Source organism: Anabrus simplex, chromosome 2, assembly GCF_040414725.1.
Source record: "Anabrus simplex isolate iqAnaSimp1 chromosome 2, ASM4041472v1, whole genome shotgun sequence".
Lineage (NCBI taxonomy): Eukaryota > Metazoa > Arthropoda > Insecta > Orthoptera > Tettigoniidae > Anabrus > Anabrus simplex.
The window spans coordinates 1,025,113,825-1,025,127,888 of NC_090266.1; the positions used below are offsets into that span (position 1 = coordinate 1,025,113,825).

The following is a 14,064-nucleotide window of genomic DNA, read 5'->3' on the forward strand; positions in this document are numbered from 1 at the left end:
CCAATCGAACACGTGTGGGATCTCATTGGACGCCGTTTGCAAACTCTGCCCCAGCCTCGTACGGACGACCAACTGTGGCAAATGGTTGACAGAGAATGGAGAACCATCCCTCAGGACACCATCCGCACTCTTATTGACTCTGTACCTCGACGTGTTTCTGCGTGCATCGCCGCTCGCGGTGGTCCTACATCCTACTGAGTCGATGCCGTGCGCATTGTGTAACCTGCATATCGGTTTGAAATAAACATCAATTATTCGTCCGTGCCGTCTCTGTTTTTTCCCCAACTTTCATCCCTTTCGAACCACTCCTCCTTGGTGTTGCATTGTCACTTTCAGTCAGTGTATGTGATGATGGTACTGTATATGAAATGAACTGATTTGGAATGTGTTAATAATAGCGACCGATTAATTTATGCCTGGTACGAAGATGTAGCAATTGATGGTCAGAGTGTTCATAAGTGGTGTGAGAATATATTTAAGAAAATCCGTAGCCTGCACATTCTCATGTGACTTGGACACCCTCTTCTTTGCTACCGAAGGCACTTCACGAGGTGTTAAAGTAGACGAAGGCTTCAGCCCCTCGGGATATCTGACCTATAAAAGAAGCTGAGCGTGTTCTTTGAAAACACATTTTCATATTTTATTTCCTGATCTAAACATTGCAAACCTAGCGAGTTTTTCAGCGGCGCTGTGTGATTTGTCTTGTTGAAAATCATCGCAAAACATTCCTATATGTTTATCGTTTCTTGTGCCGTCCCTGTATTAAATTTTTCAAGTTAAAAGTTGCCCTCTGTGATGAATACTGAGTACTTAATTTGCCACCTAAGATGGTAAATCATTTTGTAGTTATTGGTTTGTAGGATTGGTACCAGCAACAAATAATATCCACTTGTCTTGTATGATTTTAGGGCGATGAAGGTACAAGAATGAAGTGCTCATAAATAAACCACCGCGCTCGCGTTACCGTTGAGAGACTTCATGATCGCTAGTAATGAACTCCATATACACATTGTAAACATACATTGTTTACGTGAGCTTGTAAGACACCACCACCATTTACGCCACAGAAGACAATGCCTGGAAGTTCTTTAACTACTTGCTGACGTTTCCTTAATGATAGGGGATTAGGGAGTGCACATGAATATCAGTTATCCTTTGAAATAAACTTACGGAAACAAGTGAAGAACTAATACGGCGTGAATTTCAAACTTTGACCAGAGATTAAACTGTAACATCCATCTTAAGAGAAGGAAATTACCCATCTGTATTAAAACGGCCAATTTGACGGGTTCATAATACTGTTTCAAAGCATGCACGTTTGGCAGTTTGCAACTCTGAAGCGCTGGGAGTCCATTCTAAGATTAGGCTCCATAAGATTCGTTCAGGGTATTCAGTTTCGTCAAGATTCATTGCAACTCATCTGTCCCAGTTTATTTAGTATAGACCCAGGCCGGGAATTAGAATGATCTTGTCGCTGCTCGCGCTTGGAAGAATTGTCGAGCGAAATTCGGACGTGTAGCAGCATTCAAAACTGCTTCTTATTTTTTTACTATTAGTAGTACGCACTGTAAGCCTGTCTTCGACAGTCGAAATTACTATCTATAAGCTAATTGGAAATTCTAAATGGACTATTAATTTATTGCCGGAAAAACCATGCGGTATCCACAAGGACAAGGCCATTTTATTCACAAGCGATGTGACATGTAGTTCATCATTGCAGGAGTATACTATTACAAATTCAAACCAAATGAAACACACTTCACAGTAAAGGGTGCCCAAACAGTCGCACTAATACACGGTGTAACATCCCCCCTCCCTTGGCGGCAATGCAGGTGTGTATTCGTGCATGCAAACGATCATAAAGGTGCCGAATGGCATCCTGCGGTAGATTGTCCCAAGCATCTTGCCTTTTTGATGCAATTCGGCAATGGTTCTTGCAGTCTCTGGAGAACGCATAATTTCCAGTTTCATCATGTCCCATACATGTTCAGTTGCGAGAGATCCGGTGATCTTGCTGGCAAAGGCAGTTGTTGTACACCACGTAGAGCACGTTGCATCGCAGCAGCTGTATGGGGGCGTGCATTATTCTGCTGAAAAAACGCATCACCTTTCTGTCGAAGAAATGGGAGTAGCACTGGACAACAACCTGTGCAACCTGCAGAAACACCAGCTGTCACCGCGAGTTGTAACTGATGGCATCCCACACCATGAATCCTGGGGTGGGACCTGGGTGTCGTGGACGAATGCACTATGGAATTGGAATAGGCCGCTAACCAGGTCCACGCCGTACACGTGTACGTCCATCACTTGTATACAGAGCGAACCTGCCCTCGTGACTGAAGACAGCAGAGCGCTTTCCCCATTTGCAGTCGATTCTTTCACGACACCAGAGTAGCCGTGCTTGGCGGTGTCGTGGTGTCAGTGATGGTCTGGCAAGAGGGATACGTGATCATAATCTTGCTGCAAACAGTCGGTTCCCTATGGTCCTTGGTGGTACAGCAGGTGCAACATGTGACCGGATTTCCTTCCTGGATGGTGTTCGGTCCGCCACAGCTGCTCGCACAATGCGTCGATCTTGCCGTGCGTCTGTACTACGCGAACGTCTGGGGCCTGGACTACGGGTCTTGAATGTTCCATAGACCACTGCTGCAAACAGCGACACACAACCGATGCATAGCGCCCAACATGTACAGCAATCCGTCGGTACGTTCATCCAGTCGCACGCAGGCTCACAATGCGACCTTGTTCAAATGGCTTCAGTTGTTCAACAGGAGCACGTACTCGTCGGCGGGGCATGGTTATACCCTAGAATAAATGTTGCAAACTCTTTACCTCTGACCTCAGCACAGGTACTGCCTGCAGAGTGCGCAAAAAACAGGCCTCATGAGTGCCATCTGATGTTTGCTTCCTATAATATACGAGGTTTCATTCAGAAGTCATGACAACGAAGTTTTTTTCGAAAAAATTCCAAAACAGGAAAGGTTAATAATTGCATTTGAAATTAATTTTTATAGGTGGCACCACATCGGGTAGGGTTGCAGGAATCTCTAGTAACGTAAAAGAACAAATATAACATTTCTAAATAATTGTTTCGTTTGTTTTATTCTCGTACAGCCTGTATACAAACATATGTGGGTATTTGACAAGCTGTTTAACATCCTCCGTATAAATCTCCATGGTTGTCTATGGTTCGTTACGATCGATGAGGAAGTCGGAAGATACCATAGACTGCACGAGATTCGTCAAAGCATCGTACCTCCCGTCGAAATGCTCGTACGATGCCTTGTTTTTCCTGGCAAAGCGTTTGCCAGGGAATGGCTTCTTCAGTTTGGGAATAAGATCGACGTCATACTGGACTAATATGTACGAGTTACCATGACTTCTGAATGAATCCTCGTATTGTAAAACAGAAAGCATAGATCCAGGTGGAACATTCCGGTTGTCTTCGTTAAGTAGAGAAATCTACATGTTGATATTTATCATATGATATTTGTGGTGAAGAATACGACTTATTTGTATCCGCGACTCTTGAGGAAACTTTTCGGTCGTTGGTGTATCTTCATTTTAGCTTTCTTCAATTATGACTGTTCGTATTTGTGTTGTATTCCTTTAATATAATGTCTGACCTATATGTGACCTTGTTTCAGCTCGATGGAATCCGCACCAGAGATAGCCGCAATGGTCACAGAGCCCTTGCAGGATGAGCCCCTTCTGGGAGTCTTGGACATAGGACTCCTGACTCTTTTGCTGGGGGTTGGTGTCTGGTTCCTGTTCAAGAGTCGTCGTCGCGACGAGCCACCTCCAGCTACAAAGTCTTACTCCATACAGTAAGTTTTGCAATATAATGAAGTTTCCTCAGTAGCACTTTTGTTACATGATATAATTCTTTCCGATCTCAATAGAACAATCCCGGTCTCTAATTATGATATAGGAGATTTCCGAAGATGAATTTAAGACTAGATTAGTGATGGTGAATATTGGTGAAAAAGTACAACTGGGCAACCAACCTTAAGACCACTTTCATGATATACTGTAGAACTTACTGCCGGACTGAGTAGCTCAGAACAGTAGAGCGCTGATTTGTAAGCTCAAGTTAACGAGTTCGATCCAGGCTCAATTAGTGATATTTGAGGATGCCCCAATACGTACTTCATTACAGACGGTTATGCCTTTCAGCGTTCAGTCTACAAGTCTCTGTATTTACTGATAGCCGCCACAATATACTCTCTTAACTAGTTCTGTGGCCTCGTTTAGTTCTATAGCTCTTATCTTTAAATCGTTAGAAACTGGGTCTAACCTTCGTCGTCTTGGTCTTCCTCTACTTCTCTTACCCTCCATAAGAGTCCATTATTCTCTTCCATTCGCCTCACATGACCCAATCACCGAAGCCGGTTTATGCCTACAGCTTCATCGAATTCATTTCTAAATTAGCCTTTGTTTCCTCATTCTGAGTACCCTCCTGCCATTGTTCCCACCTGTTTGTACAGCAATCATTCTCGCTACTTTCATGTCTATTACATCTACCGAGCTCGATAGCTGCAGTCGCTTAAATGCGGCCAGTATCCAGTATTCGGGACATAGTAGGTTCAAACCCCACTGTCTGCAGCCCTGAGGATGGTTTTCCGTGGTTTCCCATTTTCACACCAATTGCTGGGGCTGTTCCTGAATTAAGGCCACGGCCGCTTCCTTCCCAGTCCTAGCCCTTTCCTGTTCCATCGTCGCCATAAGACCTCTCTGTGTCAGTGCGACGTAAAGCCAATAGCAAAAAAGTTACTTCTAGCTTGTAAATAAGATATCCCGAAATCATCCAGCTTTCACTCCCGTAAAGCAAGTTGGTCTGAAAAAAGACCGATGTAAAGATAGTTTAGTCTGGGAGCTGACTTCCTTCTTACAGAATATTGTTGATCGCAACTGCGAGCTCAGTGCACTAGCTTTCCTACACCTTGGTTCAATTTTGCGTACAGTACTACCATCCTTCGAGAACAAAAGAGCAAAGCAAAGCAAAGTCACCTCCGTACAGGCCATGAAGGCCCTTGGAGGAGTGGAAGGTAAAGGCTTCCACCATTGTTAACCTCGGCACGTGATGGGGTAGAGTGGTTAGCTCTACGCCCGATCCTTCGAGAACAGACATCTTAAATACTTGAAATGATCTACCTTACCTGTTCCACTTTTGTATCCCCAACCTGACATCCAGTTCTCATAGATTTCTTACCTACTGACATAAATTTAGTTTTAGAAAGGCTAATTTTCATACCATACTCATTGCACTTATTTTCAATTTCCAGTATATTAGACTGACACTTTCCGCACAATCTGCCATTAAGATAAGGTCGCCGGCATAGGCCAGACTGCTCATACATGTTCTCCTAACTGAATCCCTCCCTGCCACTTAATATATTTTAGCAGATTATCCGTTTAAACTATGAACACTAAAGGTGAAATATTACAGACTTGTCCAACCCCTGAAAGTATCTTGAACCAAGAACTCCTCCTACAATCTATTTTCACTGCAGCCCAATTGTCAACATACATGCCTCTGGTTGATTTTAACAATTTACCCTTAATCCCATGGTCTCCCAGTACGGCGAACAACTTTTCCCTTGGTACTCTTGTCACATGCCTTCTCCAGATCTACGAAACATAAACATAAATCTATTCCTCTTGTTGCATTTTCAATTACCTGGCGCATGCTGAAAATCTGATCGTGACAGCCCCTCTGTGATGAGAAAGCACATTGGTTTTCATCCATCTTACTCTCAACCACTGATCGCACCCTCCCTTCGAAGATGCCAGTGAACATCTTGCCTGGTATGCTGATCAATGAGATACGTCTATAGTTGTTCAATCCTTCCTGCTCCCTTGCTTATAGATAAGTGCATTTACTGCTTTTGTCCAATCTGAAGGTACCTTACTAATACTCCATACCAATCTTGGTACTCTATGAAGCCATTTCATCCGTGCCTTCCCACTATATTTCACCATTTCTGTCTAATTCTACCTATGCCTGCTGTTTTATGACAGTGCAGTGTATTTACCATACTTTCCACTTCCTCAGTCCGGCTCCATGGCTAAATGAATAGCGTGCTGGCCTTTGGTCTCAGGGGTCTCGGGTTCGATTCCCAGCAGGGTCGGGAATTTTAACCATCATTGGTTTATTTCGCTGGCACGGGGGCTGGGTGTATGTGCCGTCCTCATCACCGTTTCATCTTCATGACGCGCAGGTCGCCTACGGGAGTCAAATCAAAAGACCTGCATCTGGCGAGCTGAACGTGTCCTCGGACACTCCCGCCACTAAAAGCCATACGCCATTTCATTTTTCCACTTCCTCAAGCGTAATTTCAAAATCATCAATGTCCACCTCTCCATGAGCTCGGTTCTTCGCTGAGTCAGCAGTAACACTTTCTTTTACGTTGAGAAGATTTTCAAAATATTTCTTTCACCTGTCCAGTGATTTCCTGAGATCCATTATGAATTCACCTGATTTACCCAAAACACTATTCATTTTCTTTTTCCCTCCATTTCTAAGATTCTTTATTACTGTCAAGAAAGGTTTCCCTGCTGCTTGACCTAGCCTTTCCAGGTTATGACCAAAATTTTCCCACGACTCTTGGATTCAACAACTATTTGTTTCTCTCTCTCTTTTACTTTCATCATCATACAATTCCCTGTCTGCTCAGTCCTTGTTTGGAGCTATTTCTGATATGCCTTCTTTTTATGTTTACAAGGCGCTCTCACTGTACGATTCCACCAAGTTGTTCGCTTTTGTCCATCTTTACACACATTGTTCCTAGGCATTCCTTTGCTGTTTCTACAACAGCATCTCTGTATGTCACCAATTCTCTTCCTATATCCTAAACCTGCTTACTGCCCACTGTTTGGAACTGTTTACTAATCATATCCATATTCTTCTGTCTAATTTCCTCGTCCTGGAGGTTTTCTTCTCTTATTCATCTGTGGTCATATTTCACTTAGTTCACTACAGGTAAGATAGTGGTCTGTCTCAAACCAAAAATACCTGGAATGCCCGCACATTCCGAACAGACTTCCTGAATTCATATTCTGTTTTTATGTGGTCTATGACGGATCTCGTGCCCCTACCCTCCCATGTGTAGCAGCGAATAGCCCTTATGCTTGAAGAACGCATTCGTAACTGCTAAACTCATACTAGCACAGAAATCCAGCAAACGCTTCGCATTCCTATTAGCTTCCATATCCTCCCCATACTTACCAATCGCCCTTTCGTATCCTTCAGTTATATTTCCAACTCCCGCATTGAAATCGCCCATTAGCACTATTCTATCCTCGATGTGGACCCTGACCACGATGTCACTCAATGCTTCATAAAACTTGTCAACTTCATCCTCATCTGCACCCTCACATGGTGAATACACTGAGACAATTCTCGTCCTAATTCCTCCAACTGACAAATCTACCCACATCATTCGCTCATTTACGTGCCTAACAGAAACGATGTTGCGTGCAATAGTGTTCCTGATGAACAGCCCAATCCCACACTCTGTCCTTCCCTTTTTGACACCCGTAAAGTACGCTTTATAATCTCCTATCTCTTCCTCGTAATCTCCCCTTACTCGAATATCATTAACTCCTAACACATCCAGACGCTTCGTCTTTGCTCACTCAGCAACTTCCACGTTCTTTATTCCATAAGCTCCATTAATATTGATAGCACCACATCAAATTCCATTTCGTTCGCCAGGTTGATCCCAGGGAGTCTATCGCCTGTCAAATGGAAGTGGCACTCCGTTACTCCCATGGGTCCGAGGCTTGCTTGAAACGTTCTGAGCGTGCTCGGTAGAAATTCTGTAAAGCAGGATGCTACCTTATAGTCCAAGTGAGGATCTCTGCTCTAACAGGGTTAGGGATCACCGGTGGATTGATTGGTCCTAGCTGCCTGAGCACAAGGAGCCATGTCCGAGATGCCCTCTCCCATTCCACAGCAACTGGTATCCCGACTCTCAGGACGACTTACTAGGCCACGCAGCCGTTCTTCATTATTCACGAATTAGGACGTGACTACTGTAACCCACACCACGAACTAATTACTATTATTATTATTATTATTATTATTATTATTATTATTATTAATGTTGTTGAATGGATTGCTTTCGGTATTTTCGAAATTTGCAATGTCTTCACTGATCTTAATCACAACTTTCCCGACCTATCACTAGGCAGCGGCGGCTGGTCGCAATGGTTCTGGTAAGGCTGCACACACGTTTTACGATGTTGCACTACTGAAAACTTGCGTAGGCCTTCAGAACCAAGGTACGCAGAATACAAGGTCGGGATCACGGAAGAGATGCGCAGTAGCAAAGCAGAGCTGTGACGTCACGCAGGACCCTCGCGTTGAAGCTGCTCTGAATGAGGAAGAGGTGCTTTGAATAAAAATCGCTGTGCACGCAGAAGCTAGGAGCTAATATTGCATGATAGTAACATATCTGTGGCGTATAAGAAACCGTGTGAGTTTATTTTATGTGATAAAACGTAAAAAGCAGTAATAGTGTACACTCTTCGGTATGGTTTGTTGTGCCATTGCAGGCTGCACAAATCATACCAGGCACGCGAAGGAACGAAACATACACTTTCATGTATTCCCTAAATCCACTGACCTAAATAAATTGTGGCAATAAGAAGTAATCAAGACATTATTGAAGGCTATCTTTCTCAGCTTCGAAGGTTCGGAAGATTTTATGACCATCCTCTTCCGACAGCTGTGACACAAAGGGTGAAATCATTCCTTCTCAGCCTGAATGCTTCCGAGGCGATAAGAAATTCCAACTGTTCTCCGGAAGTTTATGAAACATTACATCCTAATATTATTTGCTACTGATGAAGTCGATGAAACTCTGATATCGTGTGCCAGTTTAAGGCCAGCGTAGAGCCTACAACATCCTATTCTTTACCGGAGGATGGACAAGGGTTCGTTAAAGCCCTTGAAGAGCTAGTGAAACAGCTCGAGGACAGTCGCGAAACCAAGGATCGTGATGAACTGCTTGAAGACTTCACTGGCTATATAGCTTTTAGGGTAAAGAAGAAGAACCTCGATATAGAAAGCGATTATGGAGAGAAAACAGTCAACCTACAAAGGGTGAAAATTAGATTTCAAAGACGTCTAGGGACAGTTTGGTGCAGCCTGCAGAGAAATGGTACACCACGGTAGTGCAGATGGAAAAAGAGTTCAAATTTTACCACGGGAAAGAACTGAAAGAGGGTTCTAACATCATCACAAACCTTACGTATATCCTGAAGAAGAAATTCCCCGAAATTTATGAGTTTCCAAGCTGCTTCGTGAGAAGCCGTTCTTTTATTCGAATGAATGCTTTAAACAAAAGTAATACATTCAAGAGACAGGGTTTCAGTTAATACAGTACCGATAAATAATATTAATATACAGGCTCATTAATTTATATAGCCTATCTAATGTTAACGTGGAATTTGTCAGTTCCTGGCACTTGGAGATCATTTACTGTACTGTTTGCGTTGTGGACAGTTATAGTATCCTAACATTTGCTGTTTGTGTTGTTGACAGTGTTTGTAGTTTCCTAATGTTGTTTGTAACAACGGACCTACTTCTTGCAGGCATCAAGCTTTAATGTTCGAGTCTGTAACAATTAAGAGTCCCCTTGTTATTGTTATCCTAGGTGTTGAGAACATGAACACATGGAATGGCCATTCCACTGCGATCACAGTCTGAGCATTGTTACAACCTTTTATACACATCGAAAAAATTCAGAAACGCTGCTTGATTCACACTTTATTTGATCTCCTATTATTACTCCAATGCAATAGTGAAGTGGAATGCCTTTTCTGAGGTGGTGCTAAAATATCAATGAAGTTCTCTTATCTCTAACTTGTGGCTAAAACAGAATAGCTCACAGCAGTGTATTACCTCATACAGAAGACAAGGCGCTGAGGGAGACCTGCGTGTGATCCCTACCTCTAAAGCCGCGTATACACTTGAGCATTCGCACCGAATGAGGATGCGTTTGCCCAGTTTTGCTCAGATGAGTACACGGCGAACCGAATGGATCCGCATGCCTCAGCCCGATCCGAATGTTGTCGGTACCTCAAAGTGAGCACGCGCCCTGTTCGTGCTCAGTGTGGACGGTTGATGACGAGTGGGGTAGCCCGAACAGTATGAGCCGATTGCTTCCGCCTATGCATATGCGATCTCGCTCGTGCAAGTGAAGTGAAGGAAGAGTGTGAAAGTAATTTCAAGTTGAAATAGAATTGTCCCAGGATAATTCTCTTATCCCCCTGAGGTACTACCACAAGTATCCCGTTCTGTGGAACCCCAAGGACGAGTTCTATTACAATACCTTAAAATCATCTCTCTTCGTACAGTTTTCTTTGCCACCACCGCTTTCTCCTTTGTTTTCAAGGAATGCAATAAATACATATAACAATAACTGGCGATATCAATTTTCGATTCACCATTGTAGCCTCAGGTCAGGTAAAACAATGTACCACACCTAAATACAGACTGTGTTTTCGGTCCGCACGAGGTCCGAACACAGTGGAAACTTGCTCAACAGATTGGCATGCGAGTCGTGCTTGTGTGCTCCCGCATCGGCAACGCATGCTCATTCGGGGCGAATGCTCAAGTGTATACGCGGCTTTACTCTTAACTATTTTGTTCAGAACAGAACGCAGCAACATCGCGCAGCTCGCCTTCTGTTTGCCCGTACCCACGTCAACTGGCAACTTCGCCAATGGAGACCTCTGTTGTTCACAGATGAGTCCAGATTTCCCCTGACACAGCGTGATGGACGTCAACGTGTATGGAGACGCCGTGGTGAGCAGTACATGCCAAATGATGTCCAGGAAGGCCACCGGTTCGGACAAGGTTCTGTGATGATGTGGGGTGGCATCAGTATTGAGGGCCGTACGGATCTTGTCGTCGTCCGTGGTATCTTACTGCTGCAGCATGTGTTGGTTGCTGCATACGGTGTTGGCCCTTAATTCGCACTCATGCACGACAATGTCAGGGCTCATGTAGCACGCATCCCCAGAACTGTCTTGCGAAATCTGGACATTTAAGAGATGGAATGGCCAGCAGTGAGTCCCGACCTTAATCCCATCGTGCACGTGTGGATAGGCTTGACAAAAGTGTTCGTGGGCGTCCTGTTCCACCACAGTCTCTCCGAGACCTTGAAGTGTTAAGTACCGGTACTGAAGTTGTACGTTATAAGGTGTAATATGTCCATCACATCAAACGCCCAGGATGTAACCAACACAGACATTTTGAACTCTCTGAAATGTAATGTTCAGTATTTCAGATAAGCCACTGCACAGAGCTGACCCGTAGTCGATGGTTGGAAATATTATAGCTTAAGCCCCCTGATACCGCAGCGTGTCCTCCGTCGACTTATACGGAGCATGCCGCGTAGGTGCCAAGCTGTGATAAATGCTCGTGGAGGATATACACTATACTGAAGCTGTCCAACTGTGATAAAAATCCACCTTGGAGGATTGTTATCACTTTGTTTTCGCCCCTATTTGGACATTTCCGTTTGTGTTCTGAAAATGAACGCGAATCCATCGATGTTCTTTTGTATACTTCAACGGAAAAGAAGAAAGGTTTAGTTGGTAATACAGTATACCTGGGTGGAGGGAGGAGTATGACATACGTTCAAAAATATGTTCCCCTAATTATTTTGAACTGTGTGTTATTCATAATATAGCCTAAACAGTAACTACTACCCAACTATACTGTTTAGTAGTTTCGCTTAAACAACTCCAGTCTCTACCTTCAACGTCTCTCTCTCTCTCTCTCTCTCTCTCTTTTCAGGACGCCAAATCGTAATCTTAAGTTTAATATTTCTAAGACCCAGCTCATATCTATTGGCTATAGACTACCAAGCTACTAAACACTTTGAATTTCAATTCACTCTCGCTAGCCAAATTGCTAGACATCGACATCCTCTACAGTAATAAAGTCAGCAACTTAGGAATTATTTTCCACGTAACTTGTCTTGGTTACTGCACACAACAGTTGTAGTAAATCAGACAGTTTCACCGACGTACGCCTTAAAGCGTAATAAAACAATATTCCTCCCACTAGTGCGTAAGTGCTTAAGCTTTAATATTTCCAACCATCGACTACGGGTCAGCTCTGTGCAGTGGCTTATCTGAAATACTGAACATTAAATTTCAGAGAGTTCAAAATGTCTGTGTTGGATACATCCTGGGCGTTTGACGTAATGGACATATTACACCTTATAACGTACAACTTCAGTACCGGTACTTAACACTTCAAGGACGTAGGCCGCTCTCAATTGCGCTACTCGCTCAGTTATCTATTATCCCATGTTATCTGTATAACTTACTCCAGTTGGTGAACGCTATCCTTGACAGACATAATTAACGCACAAAATTACACTTCGGATTCCCATACATCGTACTATAGGGAGCGTGCACAGCCGCTCTTAGCGCCTCTTGCGGAAGAAATCGGTAACATTTTGGTGATCTTGTCTTGAGTGGTCAGTCCAGACTGTGTAACTGTGGGTGTGAAATTTTGGTAGTAGTTGTAGTATATCAAAATATCTGAATCAAAAAGGAGCTGTTGTGCAGTGAACTGCCACAACACACAAAGAAACACACATGGAAAAGGAATTACATTTCACACATTTCCTGGTCGCCAATAGGAATCGGGCAGATGCAGGAAGTGGATTTCGGCTGTGGGAAGGATAAAGTAAAGTAGGCTACCTTATTTCATTTGTGATGTAAATCACACGTTTCATATCACACATTTCAAACATACCAGGTACGCTAAGTCAAGAACACAAGTACAATTTGAAATAGTACATTTCATTTAAATTATGCACTGCAGCAGGTTCGTATGTTTACATTCATGTCCTTCCATGTGACTACGCCGAATAATAATAGTAATAATAATAATAATTATAATAATAATAGTTTTCCTGCATTTCAGTGCAGATTGAACTCCATCGGAACCGACCAAATGCTCCGTCATTTGCAGTGAGCGTTTTGTTGGAGGAAAGCCAAGTAATATTGAAAATTATCCATCATATATACCATCTGTATTTCATGAAAGCTATAAGAAGAAACCGAAAAGAGAATGTGGTGTATCCCGGTTTTAAGAGCGAGTAAACGAATGAAATGTTCAAAAATACATACGTCTTCTAATCAGGAAACTCATGAATTTATTGTGAAAAACTACATAAGTCGGTGCAAGCAGCATTTTAGATTGAAGTAACGACTTTCGAATTCACTTGTGCTTTTAGTGGGAATGATGTAGGCACACAGTGTTACTCAAGCACAGTACCTTCAAGAATTTCGGAAAAGGTGGATAAAAGTTGTGGTCCCAACACCCCCCTGGACATATGCAGAGGATTTCATGGATACCACAGCATAAAAAATGAGGCACAGTTGAAGGATTTAACAAGTGTTTCATTTAAAACATTCAGTTTTTTACTTTCTTTCTTTGTTTTTAAAGTGTCTATAAATATAAGTACGGTAATAACGATGTTTGTTTACTCTTTCTAATGAAAATGAAATTTGACTTTTGCTTCCTTGGCAGTCATATTTGGAGTACATCGGACTACTGCTGCGCGAATATTTTTACTGCTCTCGGAGTAGTCAAGAAACGCACTTCTAATGTTGTTTTCTGTCCTAGGATACTATCCGTGCAAAAATACTTTGCCTCGCGCTTTTAAAACATTTTTTTCTGACGCACGAGTTTATAATAGATTGCACAGAAATGATATCAGAAACGCCAGCAAGAATAGATGAGAGATGTTACATGTATTCTTCGTACAAGTCATGTTATACATTTAAATTTTTATTAGCTGTGGCCCCAAACGGAACTATTGTTTTTGTTTCCCCTTGTTTTGGTGGAAGAACTAGTGATACTTTTATTGTTAACAATTCAGGCTTCCGAAATCTTTTGAGTGAAGGAGACGTTATATTAGCCGACAAGGGATTTCCAGGTTTTAAAACAGAGTCACCTCATTCTTTACTTGTTATGCCGCCTTTTCTTCACAATGGGAGATTTACAGAAAATGAAGTGTTACAAACTCA

At 42.8% G+C, this 14,064-nt stretch overlaps 1 protein-coding gene across 4 annotated transcripts in view; it reads left to right on the forward strand.

Moving 5' to 3' along the window:
- The window catches only part of Cpr (Cytochrome P450 reductase), a 576,566-nt gene that overhangs the window by 324,258 nt on the left and 238,244 nt on the right, over window positions 1-14,064 (forward strand). For all 4 annotated transcript variants that reach the window (XM_067141922.2, XM_067141924.2, XM_067141923.2 and 1 more), the window contains one exon: window positions 3,648-3,827. In XM_067141922.2, coding sequence (XP_066998023.1) covers window positions 3,648-3,827 — 180 coding nt within the window. The remainder of the gene's footprint in view (window positions 1-3,647; window positions 3,828-14,064) is intronic.